The sequence below is a fragment of the Pleurodeles waltl genome, chromosome 2_1 (assembly GCF_031143425.1).
Source record: "Pleurodeles waltl isolate 20211129_DDA chromosome 2_1, aPleWal1.hap1.20221129, whole genome shotgun sequence".
In the NCBI taxonomy this organism is placed as follows: domain Eukaryota; kingdom Metazoa; phylum Chordata; class Amphibia; order Caudata; family Salamandridae; genus Pleurodeles; species Pleurodeles waltl.
In genome coordinates this window covers 605,787,402-605,807,077 of record NC_090438.1, presented here as the reverse complement: position 1 = coordinate 605,807,077, position 19,676 = coordinate 605,787,402, and the positions used below count along the sequence as shown (strand labels likewise).

Genomic DNA, 19,676 nt, shown 5'->3' with positions numbered 1-19,676 from the left:
AATGACTTCGCCAGTCCATGTTTCTTAAAAAAAAAATACTGGCTGTGCAGCGCAGGTGGTTTACAGTTTTCAATTGAGAATGCAGCATAGTCGGATACCATACCATAACAGAATCAATATGCAGTCCATATAGATACTAAAACATCCATCCACTTGACCCCCTTGCTCTCAAAAGCCACTAACTCCGGCAGCTTGTGAAATACCCTGGTGGCAAGTGAAACTTGTATCTTGTATTGCCACTGCCTCTCTTTTCTATGTCGGCTCTGGGCACTTTTGGGTGGTGTATTCAAAGGTTGGTGGCTTAAACCCAGAGAGGTGGGTATGTTAGAGTGTGAAGAACTGGTTGGAAGAACTTTACGTCAGATGTGTGTGGAATTGTCCCCTGCTTTCTTAATTCTGGGGTCATTTTAGGCCAGCTAAATAGCTGCTGCTGGTTTTATTCTGCCACGACCTGTGTCCGTGCCGTTTGCACCAACTTCATATCCAGTATTCTTTCTAATATACTTCTTAATTTGGTGATGATCAATAATGATACTGATTGACACCAAATTAAGAATTTTCAGCTGCATAATCCTCAGTCATATGACAGGTACTCACACATATACGCAGACACGCTCACTCACATGCTTACTCACCCGCTTACTCACACTCCTCATTCTGTATCTTCCAGTTCTTCACTTTTCTATCTGCTCTGCAGAGTTTCAGTGGCACCCCTCGCCTCCGCCTGGTGGCATACATCATAAAAAAAAGGCTACCCAGTACTGACATCCATGAAAATATAGCCACATAGATTCATTCAAAGATCATATTGTATATCCTTAAAAACATGTAGGTTAGCATTACTGTCTCATCACCAAAAATGAATGTAGAGATCATGCATATGTAGTGTATATCGTACAGAGTTATTCCTAGAACAGATATCAAAAGGTCATAAATGTTCTTTTATTTACAAGCCTTAACATATGGAGGTGCTATATGATCTGTGAGTGGAGCGCAGGGTTATTGCTCCTTTACCTCTGATAACTAAATGTGCATATATAGCAGTCATGAACAATGACATTTCCAAGGGGTGACAAATCTTAAAAGTTCATGCTCGACTTTCATCCAATATTCAGCAGTAAGGGGAAAGCCCTTTTTAAAAAAAAATATTGGGGTTTAGGTACTAAGTAGTTCCATTTAGCATTTGTTTATGTAAATATTTGTATTAGTATATGAAATGTATCATAAAAGAGTTATAGGCTACGAAAAGTCAGTCAGGATATCTGTGTGCCTTCATATTCAACCGCTACACGGCGTCTCCCGTCCGCGTTCTCGAACTGCTTTTGCTTCTGAGTATGTGTGCCCTAAGAGAAGGGTTGAATTTTCTCCCGTTGTTTGGAACAGTGCATCTATTGATAGTTATAGATCTTTTCACCAACATTCAGAATGTGCAGTGTCAAGTCTTCTGCACATGAGAGTTTCCCAGAACACTCTCTACGAGATGCATACATGCTAGAGTGGACCACAAGATTTCTGCATGCCCTCCCACCTCTTCCTGTTCGGCCCTGAATTCTGGGGAATATCAGGAAAGAATGGGCACAAGTAATCCTAGTGGGTCCGAGTTGAACCAGAAGAGTGTAGTGCCTGAAACGTCTGGGCATAAGCAGTTGTCCTCAGATCAGGCTACCTCCACAGGAGGATCTTCTAGCACAGCAGCAGGGCAGGGTTCTACACCAACACCTGTGCAATCTACACCTCTATGTGTGGAGATTGTGCAGTGGTAGTTAACTCTTATAATCTGCCACCTGAGGTTGTGGATGCCATCCTCTCATCCACATGTCCTTCTACAAAGTCCAGCTATGCTGGTCACATTTGTGGCCTGGTGTGGAGTCTGCAAACCAGACCCGTTACAAGCCTAACTTGCAAATGTATTGTTAGTTGTTTTGTCTTTGGCCCAGCAAGGTATCACAGTTGGTACTCTTAAAGGTTATTTGTTGGCCCTTTCAGCCTTTTTTGCAATTATCAGAGCAACTGTCCTTATTTAAATCATCTGTTGTGGTGTGTTTTATTAAACATTTGACTCTTGTGCTCCATTCCAAATTGTTTGTAATGCCTCAGTGGGATCTTTTTGGTACTGACTGTCCTTAAAAAATACCCCCTTTGAACCGATGAGCAGCTGGTTCGTGTGACTTCTCACCCTCAAAACAGTCTTTCTGATTGCAATCACTTCAGCTTGTCACTTTAGTGAATTCTAGGCTCTATCTGTGCGGTCACCCTATACCACCTTTTTCCCCAGACAATCTGGTGTTGAGGACCAGGATGGCATTCTCTCCAAAAGTTGTGACTCTGTTTCACTTTGAGCAATCTATCACTCTCCCAATGTTCTTTGCTGCACCTCACCCTTCAAAAGAGTGATCATTTATCTTGATCACACTGAAGACCATTGGGTTTATGGTCAGCTCATTCTGAGTTTCTCCGGAGCAGAGAAAGGCAAGGCTGTACCAAAAAGGACTCTGTCACTGTGGCTAGTCATCTGCATTAAGACTTGCTATGCTCTGGCTAAGAAGCTGCCTCCAGAATGACTGACAGCTCGTTCCATCAGCGCCGCAGCTGCTCCACTGTGCTAACATGCGGAGTACCTGTTCTTGACATCTGCCAAGCTGTGACATGGGTGTCAGTGCACACGTTCACAAAGAACTTTAGCATTGACAACCAGGTCCGACAAAAGAGCATTCCACCCATTCGACCTTCAGGACTTTTTGGTCTTAGCCCACTCCACAGACCAGTGGTGGTCAGTAATTTTAGGAGGGAGGGGGCAGGCAGGACACACAGGCACCCATCACACTCCTTTATTCACACGCGTGCACACACAGATCCATTCACAACACTCATTATGAAATATTCAAACATACACGCGTGCACCAAAGATTCATTAAAAAAAACACACACACTTACCTTCAGCTCTGCCTCGGAGGTCCAGTTAGGGTTGGGACTGTTGCCTTCCCTCACTGACTAACCTAAGGCCAGCCAATGAGAGAAGGCAGCAGTCCCAACTCGTCACAGAGTGAGATGGGGTCAGTGATACTACTGACCCCACCCTTCTCTGTGACAAGATGTCACAGATTGACATTCGGCCCTGAGCGCTTCAGGGTTTAGAACTGAAGCGCCAGGTCCGAAGCAATCAGAGACATTCCCCCTCGTCATGAGTGGGAGGGCCTTGAGGCACCTTTGCAAGGCTGAAAAGGTCACGCCCACAGGGCTGTGACTTCTTAAGCCCAGCAAAGTTTTGCTGAGGCAGCTGGGAGCCTATGGAAATAGCGCATGTCTATCTCCTGGTTGCCTGACCTAAACATGAAGCGTGTCTGTCAGGCTGACCTTTGCTCAGCCTGACCGACATTCTGCTCGAGGGGCAGAAAATTGTGGGGGGTGGCCCCTTGGCCCCAAAGGATGGGCCACAGCTGCCACAGACCCTCCTCCTTGGGACAACCTGTTCTGGTATCTATTCTAAGAGTGAGGAGTCTGTGGTTGGAAAAATATCCATTAAAACAACAACTTACTTACCTTCGTTAACACTCTTTCGGGTGGATGATCTATTAAGTGACCTCCACCTCCCCATTCTGTGAAATGGTCACTTATGCTATCTAAATAGGCCCCAAGGCAGAGATCTGCACAGTGGTACTCTTGATTGGTTTTTGGTTCTGTGTCCAAGGGCAAAGGCAGAGTCAAGAAAAAAAACTGGTGGTGTGCAGAGATGGCACTTTAATGCTGCTCCAAAACTTATAGGGCAAAACAGGTCAAGCGCAGAGTCACAAATGCCAAATATTGGTGTATGGGTGCGCTGCTATGAGAACTTCTGGGTCAAATCTTGTGCCTTGCAATATTCTAAAGGTGAGGAATCTGTGATTAGATAAAGTATCCACCAGACAGAGCATCAGTGATGGTATGTAACTTGTTCTTCTGAGCACTGCCATTTGATAATGGTGCGAGTAGAGGGTGATCTGCAGGTTCTGTTAACGGTGAGAGTGTCCTTGAGGTGAGGCCACCCTTTACCTCTCTTCCTCATCACTGTTAGTATGGCTGTTGATGAGCTAGGCGCAGAAAGCTCACATCTTTTTTTGCCCCTGTGGTGAATACTTCAGACTAGAGACTATCCTGGAGAGAGGATCATCATTCTGCACAAAGCTTGTGTGGAGAACAGCATGGGGAAGTCAGATAAAACACATCCAATCCAAACTGGTTCTGAACGTGCAGTCAAAGAATCCATATCCCCTGTCGGCTTAACCTGTATAAAATTTAGATCTATTGACCCACTTGTTGTTCCTGTTCTAAGATCTCTTCAACCAAGGAAGGTTGTGCTCCAAGTTACTTGAAGTACTATGGTGCAACCAGAGCTGGTGCCTACCAAACTGCCAATTTCCCAGAAGTGAGGGGACATCACCTGGAGTCTGGTCTTGCTGGAAAAAGCTGACTCTCTGATTTCAAGTGCCTTGAACTCAATCTCCTGATGAAAGAGGGAACATGAAAAGGAGTGGCAGACCTGAAACGCTGAAGCAGCTTGACCCCTAGTGCTATGTGGGTCTATCTGGCTGAAGGAGGACTAAACACTGCCCTCTTCATCCCCTGAGGCATGTGAGCTGCAGATGTTCTATGTGGACACTTCCCCAGAGGAATCATGAGCAGCGGCCATCACTACTTCTACCAAGAAACTTGTGCTGAAGTCAGAGCATGCTGCAAGCCAAACGTTTTGTGCCCAATATGGAGTATGCACCTAACAAGACGTTCTGAGACTGAGAACACCATTCAAAGACCACCTAAGGAGTGATGCACCACGTGGTCAGACCAAAGCACATCTACACAATAAATGTTAAAGTGGCATTGTAGGACATTATCAAAAAACAATTGACTAAGGTAGCATTAATGAGCTAATACAAAGTGATCAGTACACTAGCAAACAACATATTGAACAATCGTTTGAGGCAACATTTGCATTTCCAATCAATGACCGATATTAAACTTACAAATCCATTAATTTGCCATGCCAGACTTCACCTTGCATCTCAACCTCTAGTCAAGGGAAGTTGAACTACTTTGCCACTGAACTCATACAGCATGAGGCTCAACAAAGCCCACAAAATTGATGGTCAAATCTAACTAGGCAACAAGTAAAGGATAGTGTTCAGGCTTCTGTTATGGATGTTCGAACTAGGTCAAGGAACATGAGAAGGTAGCACTGAGAAGTTTACCAAAAACATTTGAAACTAAAAAGAAGAATTTTAGTATTATTGGTATTAACTTTAAATGTTTTAACAATACTTTATTTATGAGAGCACCAGTATGTAGAGAAGCCCTTCTGAATAGCGATCCATAAGACACTGTGTGCGCCTAGCTAGCAACATTATTATAGATAGAAGAGAGGGCTGTAGGCAGGGCTGGTCCTAGGCATGGGCAGTGTGGGAAGCTGCCCAGGGCCCTGCATTTAGTTCACAAAAGTGGGGCCCTGCATCCCTGTGAAAGGCTACAGTAGCAGTCAGCTCCTGTTTCCCATCCCCCATTCTATCACATGGTAAATGTATTTTTTTAGTGTCTTGAACACGCTGGTCCTAGGGCATGGTGGCATTGCTCAGGGTGCAGGGTTGGAGGGAAAGGAAACAGTAGGTGAGGAAGTGGGCAGCAGCAAAGCCATTGATTGTGTTGGCTCACAATGTCATGGACACCCCCCCACCCAAAAAAAAAGAAACTTGCCCTGAAGCCTTGCCTTGTGGGTTGCAAGGCAACAGAAAACCCCTTATGTTGTTAGGACCAGCCAGATATTATCAGATGAGGAAAGGTGGGTTGAGGAGGAGGTAGCAGCCAGATCAGTCTCGCATAGCAACGATGTTTATCAAAGCACACTTCCTTGGTCCTTGAAGAGCTGGATCAGGCTGCAAGGTCCAGGTATTGGCCCCCCTTCCCTTGGCCTTAAAGCCATTATCCACTGCTAACAAGACTTCTGAGTTTTCAAATTGCCTACCTGCAGGGGCATCGTAACCCCCCAAACCACCCACTGCCAACCCCTTGCTTTAGGATCTACAGGAGGGTGGCATTCTCAATGGGCCTCTCCAGACAAAGGCTCAGCTCATAAATAATGTGAAAGGCTAGGTGATTACGTAAAGAAATTGCTGTATGGCTGGATAGATGGGTGAGTGAAAGGATGAATGGATGAGTGAAGGGATGGATGGATGATTGAGTGGAAGGGTGGGTGAGTGAAATGGTAAATAGATGAATGGGTGCAAGGGTGCATGGATGGGTGAACGAGTGGATGGTACATGGGTGAGATCCAGGATGGATGGAGTGAAATGGTGGATGATGGGCAAGTGAAAGGGTGGATGGATGAGTGGGATAATGAACGGATGATGAATGGATAAGTGAAAGTGAATGGATGGACAGGTGACTGAAAGGATGAATGAGTGAAAGGGAAGGTAGATAGACAAAAGGATGGATGGGCGAATGGATGGGTGGATAGATGAGTAAAAAGACACATGTAATGGTAGATGAGCGAAAGAATGGTTAGATAACTAAACTGGAGGGTGGAGAGATGGAAGAAAGGATGGATGAGTGAAAGAATTAATGGATAGACAGATGAGTGGGTGGATGGATTAGTAAATGAAAGGATGGCTGAAACGGAAAACAGATGGACAAATGGCAGTGGAAATGGATGACTAAAAGAATGGATGAAGTGAAGGGGTGGATGGATGATTTTAAGGATGGATGGATGGATGAGTGAAAGGGTGGGTGGAGGTATGGATGAGTAAAATGATGGATGGAAGGATGGATAGGTGTGGAAAGGGTTAGATAGGTTTTGATATGGACGGGCATGTGGATGGACAGAATGAGGAAAGACTGAATGATGGATGAAATAATGAAAGGATGACAGAATGTAAATGAGAAATGGTGGATATCAGTGGTTTGATGGAAGAGTGAATGGCTAGATCCTTGATAGAAGAGAAAGGACAACTTTCTGGGGAGCGTTGTGATGACAATTATCTTGTTTAGTGCCGTAGGAGCTTTGGTTCAAAGTGGAAGGTATTTTAATTTTCTGGCTCCTCCCTTGCCTATGTGTGACTTTTCTGTATATGCTGTGTGTTTGTGTGGCATCTATACCTCGTGCGTGTGACTTTTTCAGTGACACCCAAATGCGACTTGAATGTTGGTCTAGTAATTGTAAATTTTAGCATATTTTGTTTTGTATGTAAGGGTCTAAAAAGATCCTTATAGTGCCATGAGCTGTGCTCGAAATATATATATATATATATATTGTGTTGGTAGCAATAGGCAACATGTCCAAACTAAACCGTGTAATAATGTATCCTCAGTGCCTTCTTTACGAAAGTTGCATGGAAAAGCACCTTTGTGACCTGTTAGGCAGTGCAGCTATCTGCAAAGCCCTCATAACCTACGGATGCTACTTTAAGCCCCACATGCTAACACACCCATAATGCGTTCCCTATAGTTGGTTCATCACAGCAATCCTCCCTTTAGTTCACGACCATAGCAAGAGCCCCTTAATAACATCCATGTAGCAATGCAATGCAAGGACCTCTTAATGACTCCAAGAGTATAAGACCAGCTCTCTGGGGATGAGTAAGGGGTCAGATTCCAGTTTCTGGCTAGGAACCTGAGTGGTTGCACAGTAGTATTGAGGCAAAACTTAATTGCTTATACTGTTTCTCTGTCCAGTGAATACAAAGGCCTAAACTTTCATCTCATTGTAGCAGTAGAAATAAACTTTGGTATGCTGCTGCAAAAAACACACACATTTGCATGATCACACTCAACCAAAGCTGTCCACTGCCTTATCCTCACAGCTGGTTTCACTATGGGCTCCAAAATAAGTACATCATCAAACTTCATTTTCTGTCAAAGTAAAAAGGATTTTAATGAAAGCTTTCACTAGCACAGGCTTCTACCAGAGGATGTCTCAAGTTGCTTCTTTATAGTACATGTAATTAGCTTATTTTGTTTTTAATTTCCTTTCCTTCTGGAACTTGCCTTTTCATTTTTCTGTTATACATGCGGCAGTACAAGATTCAAATGAAAGGGCTAGGTCACTTTAGGGATGCCTGAAAAGATTATTAGATCTGTGATGCCACTTTTTGTGATGTCACTTCTTGTAAATTGCATGCAAGTTAGAGGGACCTCACATCTTCCCTTTCGCCCAGGGCCCCAGTAGTCCTAGGAGCGGCCCTTGCCATAGAAGAACATTGTTTCCAGTCACCTAAAAGCAGCCAGAACACTACTGAGGCCTATGCACACCTCTGTTTCAATCTGATGTTAAGAGGAATGCGTTGAGCAAGATGTCCACTACAGTTTTCAGTTACCCATGATGCACTGGGTGTTATTTGAAAGAACTCAGTCAACCTAACCTTTATAGTCTAAAAAAATGATACCCTGCTCCTGTTATTTTTATCTCTAACAAAGTAATAGTTGCGTAACCGAAAGGAGGCTGGGAAGCAGCGCATAGCGTGCCACAGAGCTTCTTGTGTGCGGTAGCTACGCCTGAAGATTTGATGTGGAAAGTGGCACTGATTAATATATTTGAGTGTGGGATCTATTTAAAATCGGCCGTCCTTATACCTTTAAATGGCTGTTCGAAACTTGCTGCACGCAATTGCACAAGAACCAAAAAAGACGTGTCTCAAAAATGTCATGATCATTATTTACATTTTGACAAAATTATCAGATTAAAAACTGGATTTATCATAGAGTGTGTGAAACCTATCGGTTTAGTCGTTAGGAACGGTGCTTAATGTTTACTCAATATATATTTCTGCGCGCAAAAATGAATATATTTACACACACACTGTATACATGTCTTTCTGGTCGCTCATCATCAAATATAAGTAATGAGGGGACGGGGAGAGATGAGAATGAGGCTGATTGTGAATCTGGCAGCAGATGTTCTACTCAAATCCAGCTCGCTGCATCCAGTCTGTTTCTATGGTGATGGAATGGGTAATTATTGAGCCCAGACACATCGCCTGCTCTATTCCCAACAAGGTAGATGGTGGATATGAATTTGAACTCCGGCTTCCTTTCCCTCTCGCTCCCCCTCCGGACAACAGTGTAGCTTTAAACAAAGGAGGGAGGCGGTGGGGGCTGCTCGAGGCGGTGGAGGCAGGGGACCTGAGAATTTCCCTTTATGAATCTGTAAAGAAGAGCTCCTGCAGGAGAAGCCCATCTCCGAGGATGCTCAGGAAATGGGCTGGAGCATCCCTGACATGGGAGCCGCCCTGATTGGCTACCGCCTCCAAGCTGTTTGCCAATGGGAGCAGGACGGGGCTCAGGCACTATAAACACAAGCAGTGCTGCACGCGTATCTCAGATTGGCACAGCACACCAGGCAGAGGTGGACCGAGGGGCTTCGTTGGCACATGGCTACCTCGAAAGCAGACCTTATTACAGTCTTCCGTCCGAAGCCAGAGAAAGCCACGCACTTTGGTCATCTAGAAGGTGGCGAAGAGAGCTTTTCAGAGGCAGTATCCGAAATAGTGAACAATGGGGCATCCGGGCCACTGTAAGTACAGCTCACATTTTAATCCACTCACTTTTTGCCAGAGTAAGCACCGCATTGTCTTTGTGTCTAGAAAGAAACCGTATCCTATGAACCCATCCAATCACTGGTGTCCTGTGGGCGTAATTGTGAAAAGGGTCAGTTTTTTTTTTCCTTTTAACATCACTGTGGTGCCCGTAACTGTGTCGCAGTGGGATGTTGGCAAGTGTGTGCGAAACAGTCGTGGTTGTCGAGGATGTCGGACCAAACCTGCTGCCCGTGCTCCCGGAAGGTAGGATTTGCTGTGCTGTGCGGGTTAAGCATCTTTCGTATTGTTTACACGTGCCGCTGAGTGTGAGCTGTCACAGACGGGTCTCCGAGGACCAGCGTGGAAACAGTGGCAGATGGCAGCGAGCTGCTTCCGCCCTGCTAAATCTGGGATTCATCTCCTTTTTATACGTTTGAATTATTGTGTCAATGTTGTCTTAAACCCATGCCTGGCACTGCCTCATTTATTTTTTGTAATTTGTCACTCGTACTGGGAGTTCGCAGATTTCCTGTACTCAGACTGGGGATTTCACGCTGTAGTGTCATTATTCTGTCCTATTGGATCTTATTCCATGCTTCACTTCACACAGTTGAACATCACATTAAGGCTGTTGTTGCTTTATCGAAAAAATCCTTTCAATCTTAAATGAAATTTGGTCCTGGCAGAAAAACTCCCGAGGCAGTCCTATGTTTACTCAAGTTCTCAAGAAAACCCCACAGGGTGCCCCTAATAGAACACAACTCACGAAATGCTCATACGAGTGCATCACCTGTGAGTTGCTTCTATTATGAAGCCCACGAGGTGCACCTTTTTGGATATTTCAAGGAAGTCCTTTTTGAACACAACACGAGGTGCTCTTCTTTTCACAAAACGCGCGAGGTAGTCACATTTATAGAAAGCGCACGAGGTACTCCTAGTTGAACAAAGCCCACGAGATGCTCCTGTTTGAAATAAAAAACGCATGAGGTGTTCACGTTTGTACACACCCCCATAGGCGCTCTTCTTTCGACACAAGATGAGTTTCTGTTTGTAGTCCGTGCGTGTGGTGGTACTTTTTGAACACAATACACAAGCTTTATCTATTAATACAGAAAACACATAATGTTCTCCTAGCTGTACACAGCTCCTGAGGTATTTCTTTTTAGACACGTTTTATGGGGTGTTCTTTTTGTTCACAGCACATGGTGTACTCCTTTTTTAACAAAGCAGTTGAGGTGCTCCTAATTGTACACCGCTGATGAGGTGCTTCTGTCTGTACACAGCTGGTTAGGAGCTTCTATTTGTGCACAGCTGATGAGTTGCTTCCATATATGCAAAGCTGGTAAGGTGCTTCTATTTGTACACATCTGATGAGGTGCTTCTATTTGTACTCGGCCCTAATCTGCTCCTGTTTGTAAACAGCTGATGAGGTGCTTCTATTTGTACACATCTCCTAAGATGCTCCTGTTTGTACACAGCTGATGAGGTGCTTCTATTTGTACCCAGCTCCTAAGATGCTCCTGTTTGTACACAGCTGATGAGATGCTGCTATTTGTACACAGCTCATTAGATGCTCCTGTTTGTACACAGCTTTTAAGGCGCCCATCTTTGTCAAAACGGAGTCTATGCTTCTGTTTGTACACAGGTGATGAGATGTTTCTGCTAGTGCATGCAATGAGCTTCTATTTGTATACAGCTACTACGGTGCTCCTATTTGTACACAGTTGAGGAGGTGCTTCTGTTAGTAAACAGCTTATAAAGTGCTTCACTTTGTACGCAACTCCTATTTGTTCACAGCTGCCGAGGTGCCTCTGTCTGTCCATAGCTCTCATGGTCCTCCTATTTATATACAGCTGAGGAGATGCTATGATTTGTACACAGCCGATGAGGTGCTTCTATTTGTACAAAGCTAGTGAGGTGCTTCTATTTGTACACATCCGATAAAGTGCTTCTTTTTTGTACACAGCTGCTAAGGTGCTTTTATTTGTACACGGCTAGTGGGGTGCTTCTGTTTGTTCACAGCTCCTAAGGTGCTTCTATTTGCACATATCTGATGAAGTGTTTTGGGGTGCTTCTATTTGTACACCGCTGATGAGGTGCTTCTATTTGCACAACACTAGTGAGGTGCTTCTATTTGTACACAGCTGATGAAGTGTTCCTGTTTGTACATAGCTAGTGGGGTGCTTCTATTTGTACACATCTGATGAAGTGCTTCTATTTGTACACAACTCCAGATGCGCTCTCATTTGTATACAGCTAGTAAGGTGTTTCTATTCGTACACAGCTAGTGAGGTGCTTCTCTTTCTACACAGTTAGTGAGGTGTTTCCATTCTTACACAGCTAGTGAGGTGCTTCTATTTGCTCGCAGCTAGTGAGGTGTTTCTATTTTTGCACAGCTAGTGAGGTTGCTTCTATTTGCTCGCAGCTAATGAGGTGTTACTATTCGTGCACAGCTAATGAGGTGCTTCTATTTGTACACAGCTAATGAGGTGCTTCTATTTGTACACAGTTAGTGAGGTGCTTCTATTTGTACACAGCCAGTGAGGTGCTTCTATTTGTACACAGCCAGTGAGGTGCTTCTATTTGTACACAGCCAGTGAGGTGTTTCTATTTGTACACAGCTAGTGAGGTGTTTCTATTTGTACACAGCTAGTGAGGTGTTTCTATTTGTACACAGCTAATGAGGTGTTTTTATTCGTACACAGCTATTGAGGTGTTTCTATTTGTACACAGCTAGTGAGGTGCTTTTATTTGTACACATCTGATGAAGGGCTTCTATTTGTGCACAGCTTGTGAGGTGCTTCTATTTGTACACATCTCCTAAGATGCCCCTGTTTGTACACAGCTGATGATGTGCTTCTATTTGTACCCAGCTCCTAAGATGCTTCTTTTTGTACACAGCTGATGAGGTGCTGCTATTTGTACACAGCTCATAAGATGCTCCTGTTTGTACACAGCTTTTAAGGTGCCCTTCTTTGCCCAAAACTGAGGTTATGCTTCTATTTGTACACAGGTGATGAGATGCTTCTGTTAGTGCATCTGATGAGCTTCTATTTGAATACAGCTAATACGGTGCTCCTATTTGTAGACAGTTGAGGATGTGCTTCTGTTACTAGACAGCTTCTGAGTGCTTCAATTTGTACACAGCCCCTATTTGTTCACAGCTGGCGAGGTGCTTCTATTTGTACACAGCTAGTGAGGTGTTACTATTCGTACACAACTGGCGGGGTGCTTCTATTCGTACACAGCTAGTGAGGGGTTTCTATTCGTACACAGCTAGTGAGGTGTTTCTACTTGTACACTGCCGGTGAGGTACTCCTATTTGTACACAGCTGGTGAGGTGCTTCTATTTGTACACTATTGATAAAGGGCTTCTATTAGTGCACAACTAGTGAGGTGCTTCTATTAGTGCACAATTAGTGAGGTGCTTCTATTAGTGCACAATTAGTGAGGTGCTTCTATTAGTGCACAATTAGTGAGGTGCTTCTATTAGTGCACAACTAGTGAGGTGCTTCTATTTGTACACAGCTAGTGAGGTGCTTCTATTTGTACACAGCTAGTGAGGTGTTTCTATTTGTACACAGCTAGTGAGGTGTTTTTATTCGTACACAGCTATTGAGGTGTTTCTATTTGTACACAGCTAGTGAGGTGCTTTTATTTGTACACATCTGATGAAGGGCTTCTATTTGTGCACAGCTTGTGAGGTGCTTCTATTTGTACACATCTCCTAAGATGCCCCTGGTTGTACACAGCTGATGATGTGCTTCTATTTGTACCCAGCTCCTAAGATGCTTCTTTTTGTACACAGCTGATGAGGTGCTGCTATTTGCACACAGCTCATAAGATGCTACTGTTTGTACACAGCTTTTAAGGTGCCCTTCTTTGCCCAAAACTGAGGTTATGCTTCTATTTGTACACAGGTGATGAGATGCTTCTGTTAGTGCATCCGATGAGCTTCTATTTGAATACAGCTACTACTTGAATACAGCTACTACGGTGCTCCTATTTGTAGACAGTTGAGGATGGGCTTCTGTTACTAGAGAGCTTCTGAGTGCTTCAATTTGTACACAGCCCCTATTTGTTCACAGCTGGCGAGGTGCTTCTATTTGTACACAGCTAGTGAGGTGTTACTATTCGTACACTACTGGTGGGGTGCTTCTATTCGTACACAGCTAGTGAGGGGTTTCTATTCGTACACAGCTAGTGAGGTGTTTCTACTTCTACACTGCCGGTGAGGTACTCCTATTTGTACACAGCTGGTGAGGTGCTTCTATTTGTACACTATTGATGAAGGGCTTCTATTAGTGCACAACTATTAGTGCACAACTAGTGAGGTGCTTCTATTTGTACACAGCTAGTGAGGTGCTTCTATTTGTACACAGCTAGTGAGGTGCTTCTATTTGTACACAGCTAGTGAGGTGCTTCTATTTGTACACAGCTAGTGAGGTGCTTCTATTTGTACACAGGTAGTGAGGTGCTTCTATTTGTACACAGCTAGTGAGGTGCTTCTATTTGTACACAGCTAGTGAGGTGCTTCTATTTGTACACAGCTAGTGAGGTGTTTCTATTTGTACACAGCTAGTGAGGTGCTTCTATTCGTACACAGCTAGTGCGGTGCTTCTATTTGTACACAACTGGTGGGGTGCTTCTTTTTGTAGACCGCTGATGAGGTTTTTCTGTTTGTATACAGCTCATGAAGTACTTCTATTTGTACACAACTCTTAAAATGCTCCTATTTGTACACAGCTGGAGAGCTGCTTCTCTTTGTGCACAGCTAGTGAAGTGCTAATGTTTGTGCACAGCTGAGGAGGGTGCTTCTATTTGTACACAGCCGATAAAGTGCTCCTATCTTTATACAGCTGAAGTGCTCCTGTTAGTTGACTTTCTGTGTGAGCCGTTTGTTCGACCGAAATGGCAAAGTATGATAGAAACGCAAATGCAGTGCATGAAAGAAGCAGAAGTGAGACAAGGTTTTGTACTCTAGGCAAGATGGAGAGCGGTTAGTAGCCCACAGGGACTCCTCCAGTAATATAATATTATAAGCCCGCGAAAGTACACTGTTTAAATTGTAGTGTGAAAACTCCGCTTTCTGCAGTGATGTGGCTACATTGCACACACCTAGCCACTTCTGATCAGAGGCAAATAAAGGCATTTTCTGTGTCTGTATTTGAAGTGCTTAGAAACAAATGCACAATTCGGAATTAGTACACGGTTTCAAAAGTATATTTGCTCCCTGCTGTGCCTTCTCCAGGCTGTTTGCCATATATTATTGAAAGGGTAATTGAATGTTTTATATTTATCAGGTCTGGGCGTATTTATGAAGCCTCTGGCTATACTGTTTGTCAGCTAACTCACTGAAGCCATGTCCTCCTGAATGCAAATCAGATTCGTTTTGCACGCTATCTTAATCGGTGCCTGAGACCCTGTTACACCTTGCAATTACATTTACAAAACGCACTGATGCCCTGGGTTGCGTGACCCAATTTCAGATTCTCTTAAAAGCTGTGATTAAAGAAGCATCCCGGAAAGCTGGACTGTTCCTCGCTTCTTCAGCTGGTAGGGAGAAGCGTCGCGTGCCTCCTTTAGACTGGAGTGTGATTGGGGCAGACAGACATAGTTGGTAAAGGAGCGAGAGGGAGTGTTGAACGGTAAAGTATCGGAAACTCCCAACGTAGGCTGTATATCTGAGTAGGCGACGGCTTGGGCCATCGTGTTGTCTGGACTTGTAGAAGAACCTACCTAAGTCAGTGGAGTAGTGCAAGAGTAGCCACGCCTACTCACAGAAGAATCTTTGGGAATCAGACCTCATGTGTTTATGGAGTCTTTCTATTCATCAAAAATCAGAAGGGGGGAGGCAGGGTGTTAGCAGTTTGTTACATATCACCCCCGAACTTGACTGCTTACAGAAAATGTGATGTTCCGTTGTTTTTTGTCTCATTGAGATTGATAAAAAAAAAAAAAAAAACAAGAGGCAAAAAAATTCCTATTTATCCTTGTTTTACAAAATATCACCGGGAGTGTCCTTTTCAGGATCATGGATCCTCACGCAAGCATGCTCCGTCTTCAGGTCGTGCTCCACATTACCCAGTGGGCCCCTCAAAAAAGTGGGCTTTTAAGTGGAGATCTTTTTTTGACCTTGTCCCAATAGGGTTGTAGTGAATTGGTGATGATAGTGGGTAGTGGGTGCAGTGAGACAATTCACGTTGGCGATAGATTGCCAGTATGTACTCCTTTTATTCTCTGAAGGTAATCTAGGACACCGTTAAAAGTTAAAGTTAAAAACGAGTGCTGGCCTATTGAGCATTAGTTATTCTTGGATCCTTTGTGTTATCGAACTGTTTCTTGCCTTGCTGTGCAGCTGGGTCAATTGGCATTGCTGGATGAACTTTGTATAGAGCCCCATCATCTGGTTAAAGGCAATGTCATTTTTTAAAATTTTTATATGTGTAGATTCAAAAACTCCATAAAGTGTGTCATGAATTTTGGGGTCTCTTGTACCCCTAAATCAGTGAACCAATGTCCTAATTTTCCAAGCCCCCCCATGGGATATGGGGGCACTGGCACCTGCTCTGTACACTTACTGTTTGTAGTACATGCCTGCTGTCTCTCCTGCCCCAGTCCTCCGCTGTCAATCGTGTTTTTGTTCATGTCACTCTAGCCTTGTTATGATCAGAAAATCTTATTATTATTTTTTTTATTCTGGAAAAATGCTGACCAATATTTGTATTGTTTTCAATGGCGGGTATTCGCTTTTGGTTTACAGATATAGTTCGGTTTAACACTTGTTGAAGAGGTAAAAGGTACTAATTGCATTTGTATTGTCTTGAATTGATCTGGACTTCATTCTCCCATAAAGAAGTTGCGGTTTTACATGAAATATATACTCTGATCCCCGATTAAAATACATTGAAGGTAATAGTTCAATTAGAGCATTTCTATTATTTCTTATTGATAATTATTTCTGCACAGATTGTGAGTATATCCAACAGTCCATGCCCCCAGAACACCATGATTTCTGTGCTGAGCTTTCATTTTGCAGACTATTGTAATGTGGCCCTTAGTCCAGCTGGAATTCATCAAGCCTATATATCCCCAAATGCATTTATTAAAATAAAGCTGAGGTATGGAAACAAGGTGTTTCAGGGGAATGCAACTATCAGATCACTTGCATAATTTTCTGACATTGCACAAATAATATGAAAGCAGCATCATGGTACTTTCTGATGCACCATTCAGAGTGTTGGCTATGTTATCATTTCATATTAGGTTATTTTTTGTTTCATTTAGCTGAGGTACGGGATCCAGTAGAGAACATCCAGGATTGCAGGGACAGTGAATCTCAAAGTCCCCAACCGCAATAGGGTCTCAGCCACTTTAGTTTGCAGAACATAAGCACCCTTTGGGAGGCAGAACCAGTCCTTTTCTCCACAGCTGATGAGCTATAACATCGACAGGTGGGTCCTACAGATAATATAATGTGGCAACTCCTTGCCTTTACTTTCCGTCCCACTGTATCTTCCACTCGGTGGTGACCATTTGTCCATTTTGCTGAAGGGAGTTCAGACTCTCTTGGAGAAAGAAGGCACAGAGAGAGTCCTAGCCCTGGAGATCAAAACTCCTATGGAAGTTGAAACTCAAGATGCTTACGATTTCCAAGGTTCTATCTGCTGTGAGTCTAGGAGACTGGATGGTAGCATTGGACCTGCAGGATATATGTTTTCCACATCCTTATCTAGGCCCACAGGCGCTACCATTGGTTCAAGGTGGACCATGAACATTTTTAGTTTACCATGCTCCATTTTGAACTGACCACTGCCCTATGTGTGTTCACAAAGGTGATGTTGCTGGTTGTGGCATACCTTCAGAGTTCAGGGATACCAGTCTTCCCTTACCTTGACAACGGGCTTTTTGTGAACCACCTCCACATGATGCTGAACCTTCTTACATCTCTGGCGTTTACAATTAATCACTGGTGTTTACAATTAATTTGCCAAAGTCACACCTGACTCCTTTCTAGAGGCTCTTTCATCTGAGCTGTCCTGGATACAGTGCACTTTGTGTCTTTCTCTGCGGCTCAAGACGTTCAGGACGTACTTACTACAATTCTGATGATTTAGCCTTGGTCATGGGCCACAGTGAGGGTATCTCTGAGGCTTCATGATGTATTGGCCTCCTGCATCCTGTTTAAAGAGCATGCCAGGAGCCTTTGCAGGTATGGTCTCTAGTGCCCAGCACTAAGGGAACCTCTCAGATTCCATCCAGGTTTCGAAAGAGACTGAAAATAATCTTCAGTGGTGCCTATTCAGACACAGTTGGACCAGCTCCAAACCCCTCTCCTTACCCCACCCAGAGCTGATGTTGGTGACAGACACATCACTGCTGAGTTGGGGAGGTCATCTGGGAGAGATGGACATTATATAGGACTCTGGTCAGTGACGGAGGCCTCCCTCCACATCAACCTGCTAGACTTGTGGGCTGTTTGTTTGGCATTCAAAGTCTTCCTGCCATTGATCAAAGGAAGGCTGATTCAGGTCCTCATTGGCAATGCCACATCAAATGGTACTGTAACAAGTTGGGCAAGGTGTGTCAGGAAGCCCCAGGCCTCTGGGCCTGGCTGAATTGCCAGTGCATTTTCCTGATCCTGAACCACCTGGCAGGATCTTTAAATGCCACGGTGGACAAACTTAGCCAACAATGCCTAACTGATCACAAATGGCAGTTACGCCTAGAGATGGCATAGTGCATCTTCCAGCAATGGGGCGAACTCTTGCTCAATCGCTTTACCAGTGCAGAGAATGCAGAATGTCAGCATTTTTGTATGCTGAAGTTTTCAAGAAGGCTTTCTTTATAAGACATGTTCCACCTAGAGTGAAGCACAGGACTCCTGTTTGTCTGCTGCCTCCATCTCTCCTGTTTCAAGTTCTAAAGAAGATCAAGAATTACAGAGCCCAAGTCATCCTAGTGGCTTCAGATTGGACAAAGAGAGTGTGGTACCTGGGACTCGTGGGCTAAGCATCTGTCTTCTGATCAGGCAGCTGTTTTGGAGGCCTACGCAATCTACACACCCATGCATGGAGACTGAGTAGTGGCAGGTGACCACATTTGATCTGCCTCCTACAATGGTGGATGTCATCCTTTGAGCTGGTTTTCTTCTACAAAGTCTGTGTATGCTGGGTCAAATTTGTGGATTGGTGTGACATCCACATCACGGATCTTGGTGTCTTGTTTTGTATTTGGTCCAGCAAGGACCAAATGTCCTCTTTCAAATCACCTGTTGTGATGCGATTTAATTCACATTTGAATTCATGTTTCCTCCCAAACTTTCAATGATGCCACAGTAGGATCTCAATCTGGTCCTTACATTTCATATATGCACTCCTTTTGAGCTGTTGCACAGCTTTATACATCTCCTGACCATGAAGATATTTTCTTATTGTGATAACATCAGCCCATTACCTGGGTGAGAATACAGCTTTATCAGACCAGCTGCCCTATACCCCCATCTTTCCAGATAAACTGGTGCTAAAGGCTAGATTAACATTTCTACTGAAGGTTCACTTCCTTTTGTGTCAGTCTATCATTCTGTTGATGTTCTTTGCTGCACCTCACCCCTTAAAAGAGGAGGAGAAACTCCATTGTTGGGCCCCTGAAAGAGCTCTGAGCTCTTACGTTGATCGTACCAAAGACAGCCAGGTGGATGATCATCTCTTTGTGGGATTATCCACGGTAAAGAAGGGCAAGGCAGTGCAGAAACCAACTTCATCCAGGTATTTAGTCATATGCAGTATGATCTGCTGTGCCCATTGAAGGTCTATTTCAGAAGGGCCAAGCCTGCCATCACTGCACTAGCACAAGGAGTTGGACTACAACATAGGCATCAGTGCACACTTTCACAAAAGCACAATTGCCCTGTCCGCCAGGTCTGGCAGAAAGGCCAGTTTACCAATTTTGTTCTGCAGAACATTTTGGTCTGATTCATTCCACACACAAACCACCACAGTTGGTACTGCTTTGGTATCTGTTCTAAAGGTGAGAAATCTGTGGTGTGCTTTTCAGTTTCTTTCAGAAGAAAGAGGGAAGTTGATCCTGTAAAGCCTAAATGGGGGAGGGATCAAGGTAAGAACCATGTGTATACAAAGG

At 44.0% G+C, this 19,676-nt stretch overlaps 1 protein-coding gene across 5 annotated transcripts in view; it reads left to right on the top strand.

The window, feature by feature from the left end:
* The window catches only part of ELMO1 (engulfment and cell motility 1), a 1,154,836-nt gene that overhangs the window by 902,594 nt on the left and 232,566 nt on the right, over window positions 1-19,676 (top strand). Inside the window, exon 1 of one of the 5 annotated variants that reach the window (XM_069215603.1) lies at window positions 8,999-9,532. The exons of 3 other annotated variants lie outside the window; for them this stretch is intronic. In XM_069215603.1, the coding sequence (XP_069071704.1) occupies window positions 9,281-9,532 (252 nt within the window). In that variant the 5' untranslated portion in view covers window positions 8,999-9,280. Of the gene's footprint in view, window positions 1-8,998; window positions 9,533-9,742; window positions 9,801-19,676 lie in introns of those variants that run through there. One more of the 5 variants, XM_069215610.1, reaches the window with a different exon arrangement.